At 27.5% G+C, this 13,983-nt stretch overlaps 2 protein-coding genes across 3 annotated transcripts; one reads left to right on the top strand and one right to left on the bottom strand.

Moving 5' to 3' along the window:
* Positions 1-275: 275 nt before the first annotated feature.
* Positions 276-12,253, top strand: Pi4KIIIalpha (phosphatidylinositol 4-kinase III alpha). 2 transcript variants are annotated; one of them, XM_035867226.2, is made up of 23 exons: positions 276-499; positions 1,551-1,944; positions 2,030-2,544; positions 2,704-3,019; positions 3,898-3,960; positions 4,394-4,648; positions 4,809-5,001; positions 5,108-5,318; positions 5,424-5,678; positions 5,758-6,110; positions 6,200-6,620; positions 6,708-6,815; positions 6,892-7,098; positions 7,231-7,507; positions 7,577-8,069; positions 8,145-8,280; positions 8,359-8,694; positions 8,796-9,083; positions 9,171-9,398; positions 9,481-9,827; positions 9,911-10,187; positions 10,287-10,693; positions 10,782-12,253. In XM_035867226.2, exons 1-23 carry the CDS (start codon positions 410-412, stop codon positions 11,005-11,007), a joined length of 6,396 nt encoding a protein of 2,131 aa, XP_035723119.1. In that variant the 5' UTR covers positions 276-409; the 3' UTR covers positions 11,008-12,253. The 2 variants fall into 2 exon arrangements, with proteins under 2 accessions (XP_035723119.1, XP_035723120.1); XM_035867227.2 differs by lacking the exon at positions 3,898-3,960.
* A 117-nt stretch (positions 12,254-12,370) lies between these two features.
* LOC118442066 (NADH dehydrogenase [ubiquinone] 1 alpha subcomplex subunit 7) lies at positions 12,371-13,911 on the bottom strand. The gene is made up of 3 exons (XM_035867228.2): positions 13,696-13,911; positions 13,015-13,193; positions 12,371-12,529 (listed from the first exon to the last, which is right to left on the bottom strand). Exons 1-3 carry the CDS (start codon positions 13,753-13,755, stop codon positions 12,472-12,474), a joined length of 297 nt encoding a protein of 98 aa, XP_035723121.1. The 5' UTR covers positions 13,756-13,911; the 3' UTR covers positions 12,371-12,471.
* Positions 13,912-13,983: the final 72 nt, after the last annotated feature.

Consider the following 13,983-nt stretch of genomic DNA (forward strand, 5'->3'; position numbering starts at 1 on the left):
GCACACAATGATTTAATTACTTTAAAATACTTAAAATAGATCAAACTTTTTTGGATTTAATATTTTTAAATTGATAAAAATTAATATTATTAGAAATAAATGTGAAATTATTTTTATATGCGATTGATGCACTCTAATATTCTTCTTTATTAATATGCTTCTTTAATATCTAGGATTTTTTATTTTCTCATTAATATCTAATTTATTTTCTAGTTAATATCTAGGGTTTTATTTTCTCATACGTTATCATGTTATCCTAATAAATACATATATGTCAAAGTAGTCTTACGTCGTCTGATGACACAAGCGTAAGCACTTGTAACAATGCAATAGCATTTTGAGATAATGAATGAACGAGATTGTTCATAACTACATGATATAAGAAGAGGTGTAAGTGATTCTGGGCAAAATGGTGGCGGACGAGAAGTTGTTTTTCTCAAAAGCTGTACAACATTTGGCTAGATGCCTTGCTGCAATTAAACCTACACCGTGGGAAAAGGTAAATTTATTTTATAAAGATCCTTACAGTATTGTTTCATATATATATATATATATTTCTTTTTATGGTCAATATCTTTTGCTTTATAATATTATTCAGTAATGTTAAAATGACATGTTTCTCTCTATGAGAGTAAAATCATTTTTATTAAAAATTAAAGTGAATTCTTTATTATTTTATTATATCTAATCGTTTAAATATAAATTAAATCTATAAAGCAATTTTTAACTTAACTTTTATTTAAAAATAATCTTTTTTTTTTCTCTTTTCTCAATAACATTTTAAGTTGTCATTGTTCTGTGATATAATATGAGACAACTTATTCAAAAACAAGTACAATGCTTAATTTTATCCTTTTTGTGTTTAGATTTTTTCTTCCTATTATTCTGTCATTTTTTTATGTTATAATAAGCAGTATGTTTTTATAATTACTGCTTTATGATCATTGCTATATGTATTAAAGATATAATTTTGTAATTCAAATACGTTTATGTGTAAATATACTTATGAATAAGATAGGTAGTAAAAGGATTTCAATGAAAAAAATATCTCAATTGAGATACCATCACTACTATTATTATTGCTTCTTACTATACATGATGTAATTAATGTCTTTCATTAATTACTGTTACCTGTTATAATATTACATAATATGTTATTATAAAGTGACTATGTATTTTTTTACAATAAAAAAATAAGCAGATTTTTTATTATATATAAGATAAATTTTACATACTGTTATGGATGAATTAAATTTATATCATTCTAAATATATTAAGTTGTACTTAATATATTTAAGTTATACTTAAATTAATTTATGTTCAATTGATTTATGTCTACATATACACGTTCTTTAAATTGTATAATTTCTCTTATTTCTTTTTTGTTATAAGTATATATTATCAAATTTAAGTGAAATTTAATATATTCTATTATTTAAATAAAATTTAAAATAAAATTACATGTAAATTAAAATTAAAAATAAATAAAAAATTAGAAGAAATTCATATTTTAAGATAATTTCATTTAATGTTTATTTCCTTTAATGCAGGTAACTCGTTTATTTAAATTATGTCCTCAAGAAACTGCTCAAGGAATATATCGTTTAGATCAACGTGGACAAGATGCAACTATTGCATTGGGAATATATTTTTTGGAATCAGGATTACAACATCGGGATCGTATTTTACCATATTTTTTACGGTTATTACGTGGTCTTCCAAAAGCTGTTTGGCTGGATGAAGTTAGAGTTTCACCCAGTGAAAGAGTTCCTGTTGCAGAACGTTTTAGTTTTTGTTTGAATACATTGCTAAGTGATGTAGCTGCCAGATGTGAATCAGCTCGTGAAGAAATTATTTCTACGCAGATTGAGATATTAGCTGTTTTAACCAATCTGATACGTGGTTATAAAGAACAAAATGGAAATAGGGGTATGCAAGCAAAATGTAAGATTTCTTCAAGCAAATGTATTTCCTTAGGTATTCATTGTTCATAAAAATATATGTTTATAAATTTATATTTTTTTCACAGTGTCTTTATGCAAGTGTCTAGTTCCAGTACTTATTGGGCTAGCAAGGTCTATGGGTCGTTTCGCATGTACAGATCCACCATTGCTTTGTCGTATCTTTCCACGGCCTGAAACTCCAGTTTCTTTTACTAATACAGAAACACGTTTAACATCAGATAAAAAACAATATAGTTTTTCAAATTTTCGTCCAATTATTCCAAGGTCTCTTAGTGGAAACCTAAATCCTTATCCACCGGTTGATAATAATCCAGCATTGCTAATTGCTGATTCTGATTATACATGTATCAAGAGACCATCATTACAGTCTTTTTCATCTGTGCCATATGATCCAGTTACATACTTTTTCAGTAGATATGGATCCAGTTTTAATCAATTTCCACAAATGCGATGTAATGAAAGTCCTGAAAAAAGGGCTGCAATGCAATTTAATGTAGTGCATTTACAAAGTGTTCTAGCATTAGCTAAAAAGCTACTTACTAAAGACATTCTTACATTTCTCGATGAAGAAGCTCAACAAGTTAGTATTTTCACATTATTTTGGTACTTCATAAATTTCAATAATTCTAGAATAATTTTTTTTGAAAGTAATTTCCTCTTAATTATTTAAATATACTTATATATATATATACTTTAACTTCTTCATAAATTTATATTTATTGAATTATTATTTTTATAGGTTTATAATTCTGGTCAAGTACAAATATTTCCATATCGCACATTCAGTGAAACCATGAATTTAGTTATGGTAGCAGTTTTGCGAGAATTATTACAAAATCAACGTGATTTACCTGCTCCATTTACAAGAGATGTACAAGAATTTGTTAAAGGCCTTTTCTTGTCAGGACAGACAGAATTGCAATCTAGACAACATGATGCTAGTGAACGAGAAGATGTAGATACTAATTTTCGGACAGTAAATAGATTTAAAGTTAATGTCATGGCAAATTCTGCATGTGTTGATCTTCTTGTTTGGGCCATTGGAGATGAAACTGGTACGTAAATAATTTTTTATATATAATGTATGGTAACTACAAAATACTAATAACAGGAATGTATTATAATATCTTGTACACACATAAATGCATGTTTTAAAAAGGCACATGTAGATTAAAAGCTTCATTGTAAAAAGTATTTTACATTCAAATGTAATGTGTTTATGTATATCAGAGACATACAAACTGCAATTTGGTAAAGGAGAAATAATTCTTCCACTATTACTAGTTGATCATCTACATGCTATACTTGCAGCAAATAATTCAATAATATTGTGATGTGACCAAAGAGAAATAAAAAAAAAAAATAAGGATAAAAGGCACAAATCAACTTTGCAAGTCTCTGATATATATTATTACACTTACTTCTCACTCTAAAGTAAATTGTAATCATAAAAATACAATTAAATTTTAGTTTTCGTTTATTTATATGAATTTATTAAAATTATCTACATAGTATATATTATCTTTTTCTTAATGCTACATTTTATAATGATACATATCGCACACGCGATGAAAGTAACAAAACTCAAAAAACACGATTTTCAAGTTATATAATGTCTAATTTAATTATATTCAAGAAGAGTTTTTTGTTCCTACTGGAAAACAATTTTTTAAGTTATATTACTTTCTTCATAAGTATGTGATATGACAATTTATTTAAACTTTTTAATTTCCTTTTTTATTTACTTTTTAAATAATAACAAAAGATTATAAACAATAAAAATTACATTTATTTTAAGTCATTAACGAAACTTTATTAAGAAGAATTCATTAAAAACAAGGATAATTGTTGCTACACAATCTTACATATATATATGTATATATAGTTACAACAAATATTGTAAGTAAAACATTATTATACGGTATTTTTGCAGTGAGCGGGGAGTATGATACATCCGCACTGTTCGCGGATATCAGTTCTATGCTGCTCGGCGAGGGTATTCTTGTTTACCCCTTGTGTTTCTATTTTATTAACTATTCTGTTTACATGATAACATTTAATATACCAGTTTAATATAAACATTCCCTGCCGCAGCAATACTATATTGCGGTGTTCCTATTGCCTATTATTTCTGTGTGCAGTATGATTGATTGTTTTATGCATTTTCATACATAAATATAATATTTTATTGCAATCAAAGAATATTTTGATATATTTTATCAATGTTCATATATAAAAGAATTAATATTAGAAACTGCTTAACTAAAAGCATTTTGCGTATGATATTCGATTATCAAATAATCATTCAAGTAATGTTTAGATAAACATTTTATGTTTAATCCTTAGATATTTCATATAGAAATAACTAATTAACTATTTATCTATGATAGCAGAAATTATTAAAAGTATATTATTACTTTTGTTTCCAGGTGCTGATAGTTTATGTGGTCGTCTTGTTGAAAAGATTAATTCTAATCATGGCCCAAAACTTGTACTAGCGCACATGCCTTTACTGTTAATATGCTTAGAAGGTTTAGGAAAATTGGCTCAGAAGTTTCCTAATATTGCAAGTACTTCTATATATTATCTTCGTGAATTTCTTATTGTCCCTTCACCTATATTATTAAAATTATACCGTCAACTCAATGAAAGATCTATAAAAGAACATCATTTTAAAGTTACTGGTAAGATAAATAAAAGTACAAATATTATTAAATTTCTTATATTAACATAATTATTTTTATTATGTTTTTATTATTATTAATATTATTATTATTATTATTATTATTATTATTATTATTATTATTATTATTACTATTATTATTATTATTATTATCTATAAAGTACAAGGAAAAGAAGCACAAGATTCAAAACAGACAACATCATCTGTTCAAATTGCTTTTGAAAAATTGCGTGATGCAGCAATTGGCAATCTTTGCATAGCTTTGGAAGCAGCACATTCTGTTAATCCAGATTGTGTACCAGCACTAGTGGCTAGTGTATCTAATAGATTATTTGCAGCAGATATATGTGATGGGTATGATTTTTATTCTAATCTATTATAATGAACTCTATCATTATCATATAATGTTATATATATAGACAAGACAAACATATATATATATATAACAATTTTATTTCAGGGAATCTGATGAAAAATCAAATAGTGAGTTAATCTCAAAAAATATTGTTATCATGTTAGGACATGTAGCTGTAGCTTTAAAGGATACTCCAAAAACAATGCGTACAATATTTCCATTTTTTCATCAACTTTTCTGTCGTTCACCAAGCGATCTCGACTTTCTCATTGTGGATCAATTAGGTTGTATGATTATTGCTAAATGTGAAGCACAGGTTAGACTTTAACATACTGTATTAATGTAACATATAATTATTTACCTGATTTATTTACTTCATGATAATTAAAAGGTTAGATTAAAATATTATTCTTTTAAATAGATTTATGAAGGTATAATGCAGATGTTTTCAATGTCGTTGGGATCAAGTACTGCAACTTATGCATCAAATGATGATAGAAAACAATATTGTCATGTTTCTAAAGCAGTAACAAATGCTCTTGCTAATATAGCAGCTAACTTACAAGGTGAAACGGAACTAAATGATTTGCTTCTTCATCTTCTAGAACTTTTTGTTCAATTAGGTCTCGAAGGTAAACGTGCCAGTGATAAAGTTCCAAACAGTATTGCTACAACGGTAATAAATACTAATTAAACATATGTTATACTACATATATATATATATATTATATTAATCAGTATCATTAATAATGCAGAAAACAACAAATAGTGCTGGAAATTTGGGAGTTCTAATTCCTGTTATTGCTATATTATTGAGACGTTTACCACCAATTAGACATCCACAAAAAAGACTTTTAAAACTTTTTAAAGATTTCTGGGTCTATTGTGTTGTAATGGGTTTTGCTGCTGATCAGCAATCGAAAATATGGCCTATTGAATGGTATGATGGCGTAAAAGAAATAGCTGTTAAATCACCCTATCTTATTTCACCAACTAGTGCACGTCTCGAAATGCGAGAACTACAATATACTTCAGCAGTACGCAATGATAGTGTTTCATTAACTGAACTTCAAGAATTACGTAGCCAAATATTAAAATTAAGTAGCCGGTAAATTTATATTATAGATATACAGCATGCACGATTTTTTTATTGTCCAATATGAATTTGATATATTTGATATATTTTATTACTGACAGGTCCAATGATATATCAGCATATGTAGCAAAATTACAGTTTGCTCAGTGTACATATTTATTATCAGTATACTGGTTGGAAACCTTAAGGGTTGGAAACAGTCCAGAGCCTAGTTTACATCCAATAATGGAATATTTATGTGATTCTGATTTGCAAAAGGATAAAAGTGGTATGTGGCAATGTATATGTTGTATTGCAGACTCTGTCTTCGTTAGATTTAAAGATGTCATGCAACGTAAACCAAAAGATGAACAACGAGAAAAAGAATTAGAAAATCACGCTCAATTTTTATTAGTATATTTTAATCATGTACATAAACAAATTAGACGTGTCGCAGATAAATATCTCAGTGCTTTAGTAGATGCATTTCCACATTTATTATGGAACTGTAAAGTACTATGGAGTATGCTAGATATATTACAGGTATCTATTTTACAAATATTATAAATGATTGTTATTTTAACATAAATAATGTTATATGAAAAATTATTTGTATTTTTATTTTAATAGATTTTGTCATTTTCTTTACAAATTGATCCAAATGAGGAAACACCTAGTCTGCGTATTCCTAATACACCTTACAGCATTGAACTTATGAATAGTGTTGAAGCAAGAGAGGTATTAATGCAATTATAGTTCTTCAAATACAGTACAGAAATGGAAAAGCATTCTTTAATAAGATGGTATAATATAGATTATTGTAAAAGACTTTACGGCAAGATGTAAAGGCATAGTACAAGAGGCAATGAAGTGGGCTCCACAGGCCACAAGATCACATGTACAAGAATATATAAATCAGATACCATCTTCGGGTATGTGGCATCATTCTGGATTATCTTTAGCAACAGATTCAGTTCTGGAATTTGTAGATTTAACTGTTCCAACAGCTCTTCCATCAAACGTATGTATTTATTATACCATATTATTCTTTTAAAAATTATTTAATTTTCAAAGTGTTTTTTTATTTCACAGTTAAAAAATTTGTTTTCAATACTTATGATTTTTCAAGATTTTTAAAATCTATATATTCTAGACAAATTCATTGGATAAAAGACCTCGTGGTCCTAAAGGCGCAAGTTCATGGCTTTTCTCAATGATGGCGATGCGTTTATGGCATGCTGGTGAAGTAGCAGGTATGGTTGCACTTGCTCGTTCAGAATTTCCCACACATCAAACGTCAATTGAAAAATCTAGAGTGACAGTTGTGAACCAACTTATTGACGCTGTATGGCATGCTTGCCGCGAAAATAATGATCTACAACATCGTGGTGCTCTTTGGCGTGCTACTGCTCTTTTAATATCTATGCCAGGTAATTGTTTAATATACATAATACATTGTATTATAAATAGTTATTATATTTAATTATCTATATTTTCAGGAATACACAGGCGACTTTTGCAAACTGTTGCCTGTTCACAGATTGAATTATTTACAAGTTCAGCAATGAATACAGCTGTTGAATGTTGGCAATGGATTCTTACTGTACGACCTGATCTTAAATTGCGTTTTTTACAAGAGATGCTTGTTGCATGGCAATACACTGTTGATAAGAAAATGGGATTATTTTCTGCTCAAGAAGAAGAGGTCAGCCCATTAGCAGTTTATGAAGGTTGTAAGTTAGAACCTAATCCACCTGATGTAAAACCTCATGATATTTGGATATCATTTATCATGGAATTAATTGAAACTGCAAAATACTGTTGTCAAGAGACAGTGGATATGATAGTGATGTTGCTTCATCGATCATTACCTATGTCTGTTGGTGCATCTGGCGAAGAACCTACTATAAATAGGCATGTTGCTGCAGTTGGAGTGCGTTTTAAATTATTATCCTGTGGTTTACTTCTCCTCCAAGGTGATATTTTACCAAGGTATAAATATATTATTTATTACTTTTAAATGAAGAAGAGTACGATATATTTTAATGAGAAATCATTTTATTACAGATCGTTAAGTAAAAACGTTCTGCGAGAACGTGTTTATTCTAACTGTTTAGATTATTTTTGCCGAGAACGTCAAGTACCTACTCAAGAACTCGAACAACTCCGTGAAGATATAGTTACTCTCATACGTTTTTGGCAGGTATGTGAAAATATGCTTTCTAAAATGTATTACAAATTGTTAACACTTCCGATCTTATTTTTTTAATTATTTATACAGGTTATGCATAGCGATAAAAAATATTTGATGATGACAGGAAACGAAAACGAATTTGATTTAATAATCCAACCTCAAGTATACACATCAAATGTACTTGTAACAAGTGAAACTATCAATTCAATAACTGCAACATTAAGTCCACCTACTAATGATTTTTCAAAAACACCTACCAGTGTATGGGTTAGTGCTATGCCAATGTCAACTAGTAGTAACACATTAAGCAAACGCAGTAATCGAAGCAAACGTGTTGTAAATACTAACGTTTTTGTAAAAGATTATATTAAAAAGCGTAATTTAATTCTTGAATTGTTAGCAGTGGAAATTGAAATGTTGCTGGTTAGTAAAAATGTTTCAAATTTTATTAACTCAATCGTTTATTTTTATGTTCGTATACAAATAATTGAATTATTTTAAATAATTGTCATAAATAATCGTAGGTTTGGCGCAATCCAGGCTGTAGACAAGAATTAGCGCTACCTGGAGAAATTAGTATTGCGGAATGGCGTGCTAAAGCTATGAATGAAAAATGGAGAGAATACACGCGTTTGGCTTGGGAAATTAGTCCTAGCCTTGCTGTATTTATGCCAGTACGTTTGAAAAATTCTGAAATAATTATAAAAGAAATTTGTGGATTGGTGAGACAGAAACCAGTAGTAGTTATGCATATTTCAGAAGCTTTGCAATATCTCGTAACTACAGATACTCTTCTTAATGATGTACCTGAAGTGAGTATTGCGTAGTAAAATAATTATTATTGCATAAATATGCTATATATATATATGTATGTAAATATATATAATTTTTATTTGCAGTTGGTTTATATGCTAACATGGGCAAGGGTTTCCCCTATTCATGCATTAGCTTACTTTTCTCGTCAATTCCCGCATCATCCAATTTCTGCTCAATATGCAGTACGTGTATTAGATAGTTATCCTGCTGATGCTGTACTTGTCTATATACCACAACTTGTACAAGCAGTTCGCCATGATTCCATGGGTTATGTTACTGAATTTATTAAAAAAATTGCTAAACGTTCCCAGGTAAACATATTCATCTAAAGCCTTTACAAAATAAAATAAAGTTTGTAAAAATATAATATTAAAAAAGATTTATGTATTACAGGTAGTGGCACATCAGCTAATATGGAATATGCATACAAATATGTATATGGATGAAGAAAAACAAATAAAAGATCCGGTTCTTTATGATGTCTTAGATTCATTAGTAAAAAGTATTCTGAATGCATTATCTGGTCCAGCTAAACAATTTTATGAACGAGAATTTGAATTCTTTGAAAAAATAACTAATATATCTGGTGAAATCAGGCCATATCCTAAAGGCCATGAACGTAAAGCCGCATGTTTGGAAGCTTTATCAAAAATAAAAGTACAGCCTGGTTGTTATTTACCATCTAATCCTGAAGCAATGGTTATTGATATAGATTACAAAAGTGGCACACCTATGCAAAGGTAATATCAAATCATATCTATTATAGATAAAAATATATATAGAAATGCTTACATTTATTATACTTACGCATAAATTTTTACAGTGCTGCTAAGGCACCATTCCTTGCACGTTTTAAAGTTCAGAGATATGGTATTAATGAGTTAGAAAATATTGCATTAGCGGTGTCAACAAATGGAAAAGTAGAAAGAAAGAAAGAAATAGGAAAAGAAACATGGCAAGCTGCCATTTTTAAAGTTGGTGATGATGTAAGACAAGATATGCTTGCATTACAAGTAATTAGCATATTTAAAAATATTTTTCAGAAAGTTGGTCTGAATTTATTTTTGTATCCATACAGAGTAGTAGCAACAGCACCAGGGGTAAGATTTATGTATTACTATTATAATATATGACCTATATATATTTTATTATATATAAACTTCAATAATGATACATCCTTATAAAATTTTTCTTTTTAGTGTGGTGTTATAGAATGTGTACCAGATGCAAAATCACGAGATCAATTGGGACGTACAACAGATATCGATATGTATCAATATTTCATTACACGATGCGGTGATGAAACAACAAAGGAATTTCAAACAATTCGACGTAACTTTGTTAGATCGATGGCTGCTTATAGCGTAATTACGTATCTTCTACAAATAAAAGATCGTCATAATGGAAATATTATGTTGGATAGTCAAGGTCATATAATACATATTGATTTTGGATTCATGTTTGAAAGTTCTCCTGGAGGAAATCTTGGATTTGAACCTGATATCAAACTTACTGATGAAATGGTATTAGTAATGGGAGGTAAAATGGAAGCTGCACCATTCCGTTGGTTTATGGAATTATGCGTTCAAGCATTTCTCGCTGTGAGGTGCAAATACTTTTTATATATAATTTGAAATATCATTACTAATTTGTTAATTTATCTCTTATGTAATATATAAATTATTATGTTTTAGGCCTTACCAAGAAGCAATCATTTCCCTTGTTTCCCTTATGCTTGATACAGGCTTACCGTGTTTCCGAGGTCAAACGATAAAATTGTTGCGTGGTCGATTTGTTCCAACGGCTACAGACAGAGAAGCCGCAGCTTTTATGCTCACTGTAATTCGCAACAGCTACCTCAATTTCCGTACGAAAACTTATGATATGATACAGTATTATCAAAATCAGATTCCTTATTAAATTATTATTTAACTTCCCGTTGTATTATATATTATTTAAAAAAGGATTCAGGACTTAAAGGACATACAGTAATCATTAAGACAAGTAAAAAATACAATTTGACCCATCTGAACTAAACATATTTTACTCAGCTAAATGAGCACTGTATGTACAAGTTCTAAACTCTTATTTTTTAATATTCTGTATATACAACTAATCCTTCTATAATACAATATTTTTCGAACTGGATTTAGGTTGTTCCAAAAATTTCTTTCGCTATCCATATGAAGCTGTTTTATCTGGCAATGTTTAAAAACGAAAGGAACTTTCGGTACAAACTGAATATTACAAAAATGGCATAAAACTCTTTCTTTATCGATAATATGCCTTAATAAACATCCTCATTTATTTGCCAATTTTTCATTTGATACACATAAAATGTCTTCTTTTTTTAACAGAATCTTTTTTATAATAATATGATTTTTATATAATTCCATAAATTTATCATGTTGTAGAAGGATTTTACAACGGAATGTTACGTTATATACATTGTATACATTATATTACCTTATTTACATTATATAGAGTACATATATATTAACCCTATAATATTAATAAATATCTTTGCGATTATTAAAGTAAATAAATCGCATACTTGCGACGAAACTGATACAACTCGGAAAAATGTTTTCCAGGAGAAGCGAAAAATTGTTTTTAAATATAATTAGATATTATATAATTATTTTCTATAAGCCAAATTATAAAGATAAATAAATAAGATTTTCATAATTAGTTGAGGAGTGTCTCTACAATATTTTCATGGTGATAAATCAAAAATCGTTTTCCGAGTTGTTTCATATTCGTCACCAGTATAAAAAGTATAAAATGTATAATATGGTTAAATGTGATATAATAATTGTGAAAGTGTATATAAATATTGATATTATTGCCTTCAATTCTATGTGAATTCTGTTAATTACATTCTATTAATTGCTATCATAATATTGCAGTATAAACAAATTTTAAACTTTCTACTATTGTAGAATATATGAATTATATAAACATTCCTTCACTTATAATCATGCTGTTGATTGTAGAATATTAAATTAAACAATATCGTTATCATTAAAATTAATTCATTGTAGTTATCTCTTTCTTTTTTCCTTTCAATTTCATTGCTTTATTTATTCAACTTTTGGAACATCATTCCAGAAACGTGCAGTCAATACATCAATATTAGATCTTTTTAATTGACCAAAGTTAAATAATATGGCAAAAAATCTAACAACGGATATTTGGCCATTATTTTTACATTAACTTAATATTAGCTTCAACCTACATAGAAATATACGAATAACAAATTACCTGTTTTATAATAATCAAACTATTTTATTTTGTATTTACAATAATATTCATAGAACTACAATATAATTTATTTATAAATGAATAAATAGTTACTATTTTACATCTGAATTAATATGTAATTTAGCGCCATAGAAATAATTTCCCTGGAGAGTTCTGTCCAATAACTTTCTTTTCACTCCTGCAAATTTATGAATTAACGATTATATTTATATTAAAATATAAATTAATATAAGTTTATATTTTTTTATAAGAGGAATTTATTTAAGATGGAGATAGATGACCTCATTGTAGATACAGCATAATAAAATTTTGTATAATTATATAATTAATAAATAAATTTCATATTCACGGAGATAGTTAAATACTTGAAATCATGAAAATATTTCTCTTGTCATAATTTATAATTTTATCTTCATTGTTACATAATGATATTAATCTTCTTCAAAGTATTCAATTCATATTATACATTTTATATTTTATTTATTATTTTCACAACTATATAAAATATATACATCAATGAAATAAATAAAAGATAATGAAATAAATTAAACATAAGTTTAGGTATATATATATAGGCCATTATGTTTATGTATGTAATACAAGAATGTTATTATATCAATAATATATCAGACATGCACAGTGAAAAAAATCTAAATATATTACCCTGTTGTAATTTGTTTATTCACAAAAACTTCAATTGGTGGTTCAACTTCCCTTCTAGCATCATGAGTAAAGTAATATATTTCTGAGGTCTTATGATATGGTCCACCTGGTATTTCAGGTGGAGGTTGTGTTCGTGCAGAAATTAGATCTGCATATCGTAATTGAGGAATAACTTTTCTCTGCTCATAAAATAATAATTATTATTTATGATAGAATACATTAAATATAAATATAAACATATATTGAGCGCAATATACAAGTTGTTCATCATAATAATTGCCATTTTAGTCATTTTAAATAATTCGACAAAAATAAAGAAAGGAGTAAATTGAAAATGTTTATTATAAATAATGAGAAATATATTATTTATTGATAAACGATTATTAACATATGATTATAAACATTCTGTACAGATAACGAAATAATAAAAATCGATTATCAACGATCTATAATAAATAAAAAAAGATGTATATTATATTATTATTTATTACGAATAATTCAAAAGCAATGGATTGTATTATGTAAAAGTTGCAGTTTTTACATTTTCGATTACAATGAAAATAAATAATTAAGTTATTATATACAAATGGATTATTTAATAATAAGTTCAAAAAAATTATAATTTGTTAAATGATTTATAATCTATGAATAATAAAATGTATTTATATATCTATTACTTACACCTCGAAGAAATGAGCGAAATTTTTCAATTAAAGGCGTTACAGCACGATGTTCTATCATTTTATCGTTTTTTTATTCTTTTCTTTTTTTTTTTTTTTCTTTTACATATATGTATGATCCCTCAATAAAATAACTACGTCTTATAAACGGATTAGACACTGTTTTAAACAAGACTGTCGACACCTACCAATTCTATAAACTGAAGCCACTTTTATTTGTAGAACTTTCTGTTCAATCATTTTATAGCGACATCTATATACAGATAACGTAGTTCATGACAGAGCCAAT

This window comes from Vespa mandarinia, chromosome 16 (genome assembly GCF_050613455.1).
Source record: "Vespa mandarinia isolate Hongniang chromosome 16, ASM5061345v1, whole genome shotgun sequence".
NCBI lineage: Eukaryota > Metazoa > Arthropoda > Insecta > Hymenoptera > Vespidae > Vespa > Vespa mandarinia.

What these genes read in the sequence shown, in the direction of transcription:
- Pi4KIIIalpha (XM_035867226.2), top strand. Translation starts at nt 410, where the DNA reads ATGGTGGCGGACGAGAAGTTGTTTTTCTCAAAAGCTGTACAACATTTG. An exon ending in TCGATGAAGAAGCTCAACAA is followed by an intron (nt 2,545 to 2,703) that starts GTTAGTATTTTC and finishes TTATTTTTATAG; the next exon opens with GTTTATAATTCTGGTCAAGT. An exon ending in ATAGTGTTGAAGCAAGAGAG is followed by an intron (nt 6,816 to 6,891) that starts GTATTAATGCAA and finishes GGTATAATATAG; the next exon opens with ATTATTGTAAAAGACTTTAC.
- LOC118442066 (XM_035867228.2), bottom strand. Translation starts at nt 13,755, where the DNA reads ATGATAGAACATCGTGCTGTAACGCCTTTAATTGAAAAATTTCGCTCA. An exon ending in TTCGCTCATTTCTTCGAGGT is followed by an intron (nt 13,194 to 13,695) that starts GTAAGTAATAGA and finishes TTTTATGAGCAG; the next exon opens with AGAAAAGTTATTCCTCAATT. An exon ending in AATAAACAAATTACAACAGG is followed by an intron (nt 12,530 to 13,014) that starts GTAATATATTTA and finishes ATAAATTTGCAG; the next exon opens with GAGTGAAAAGAAAGTTATTG.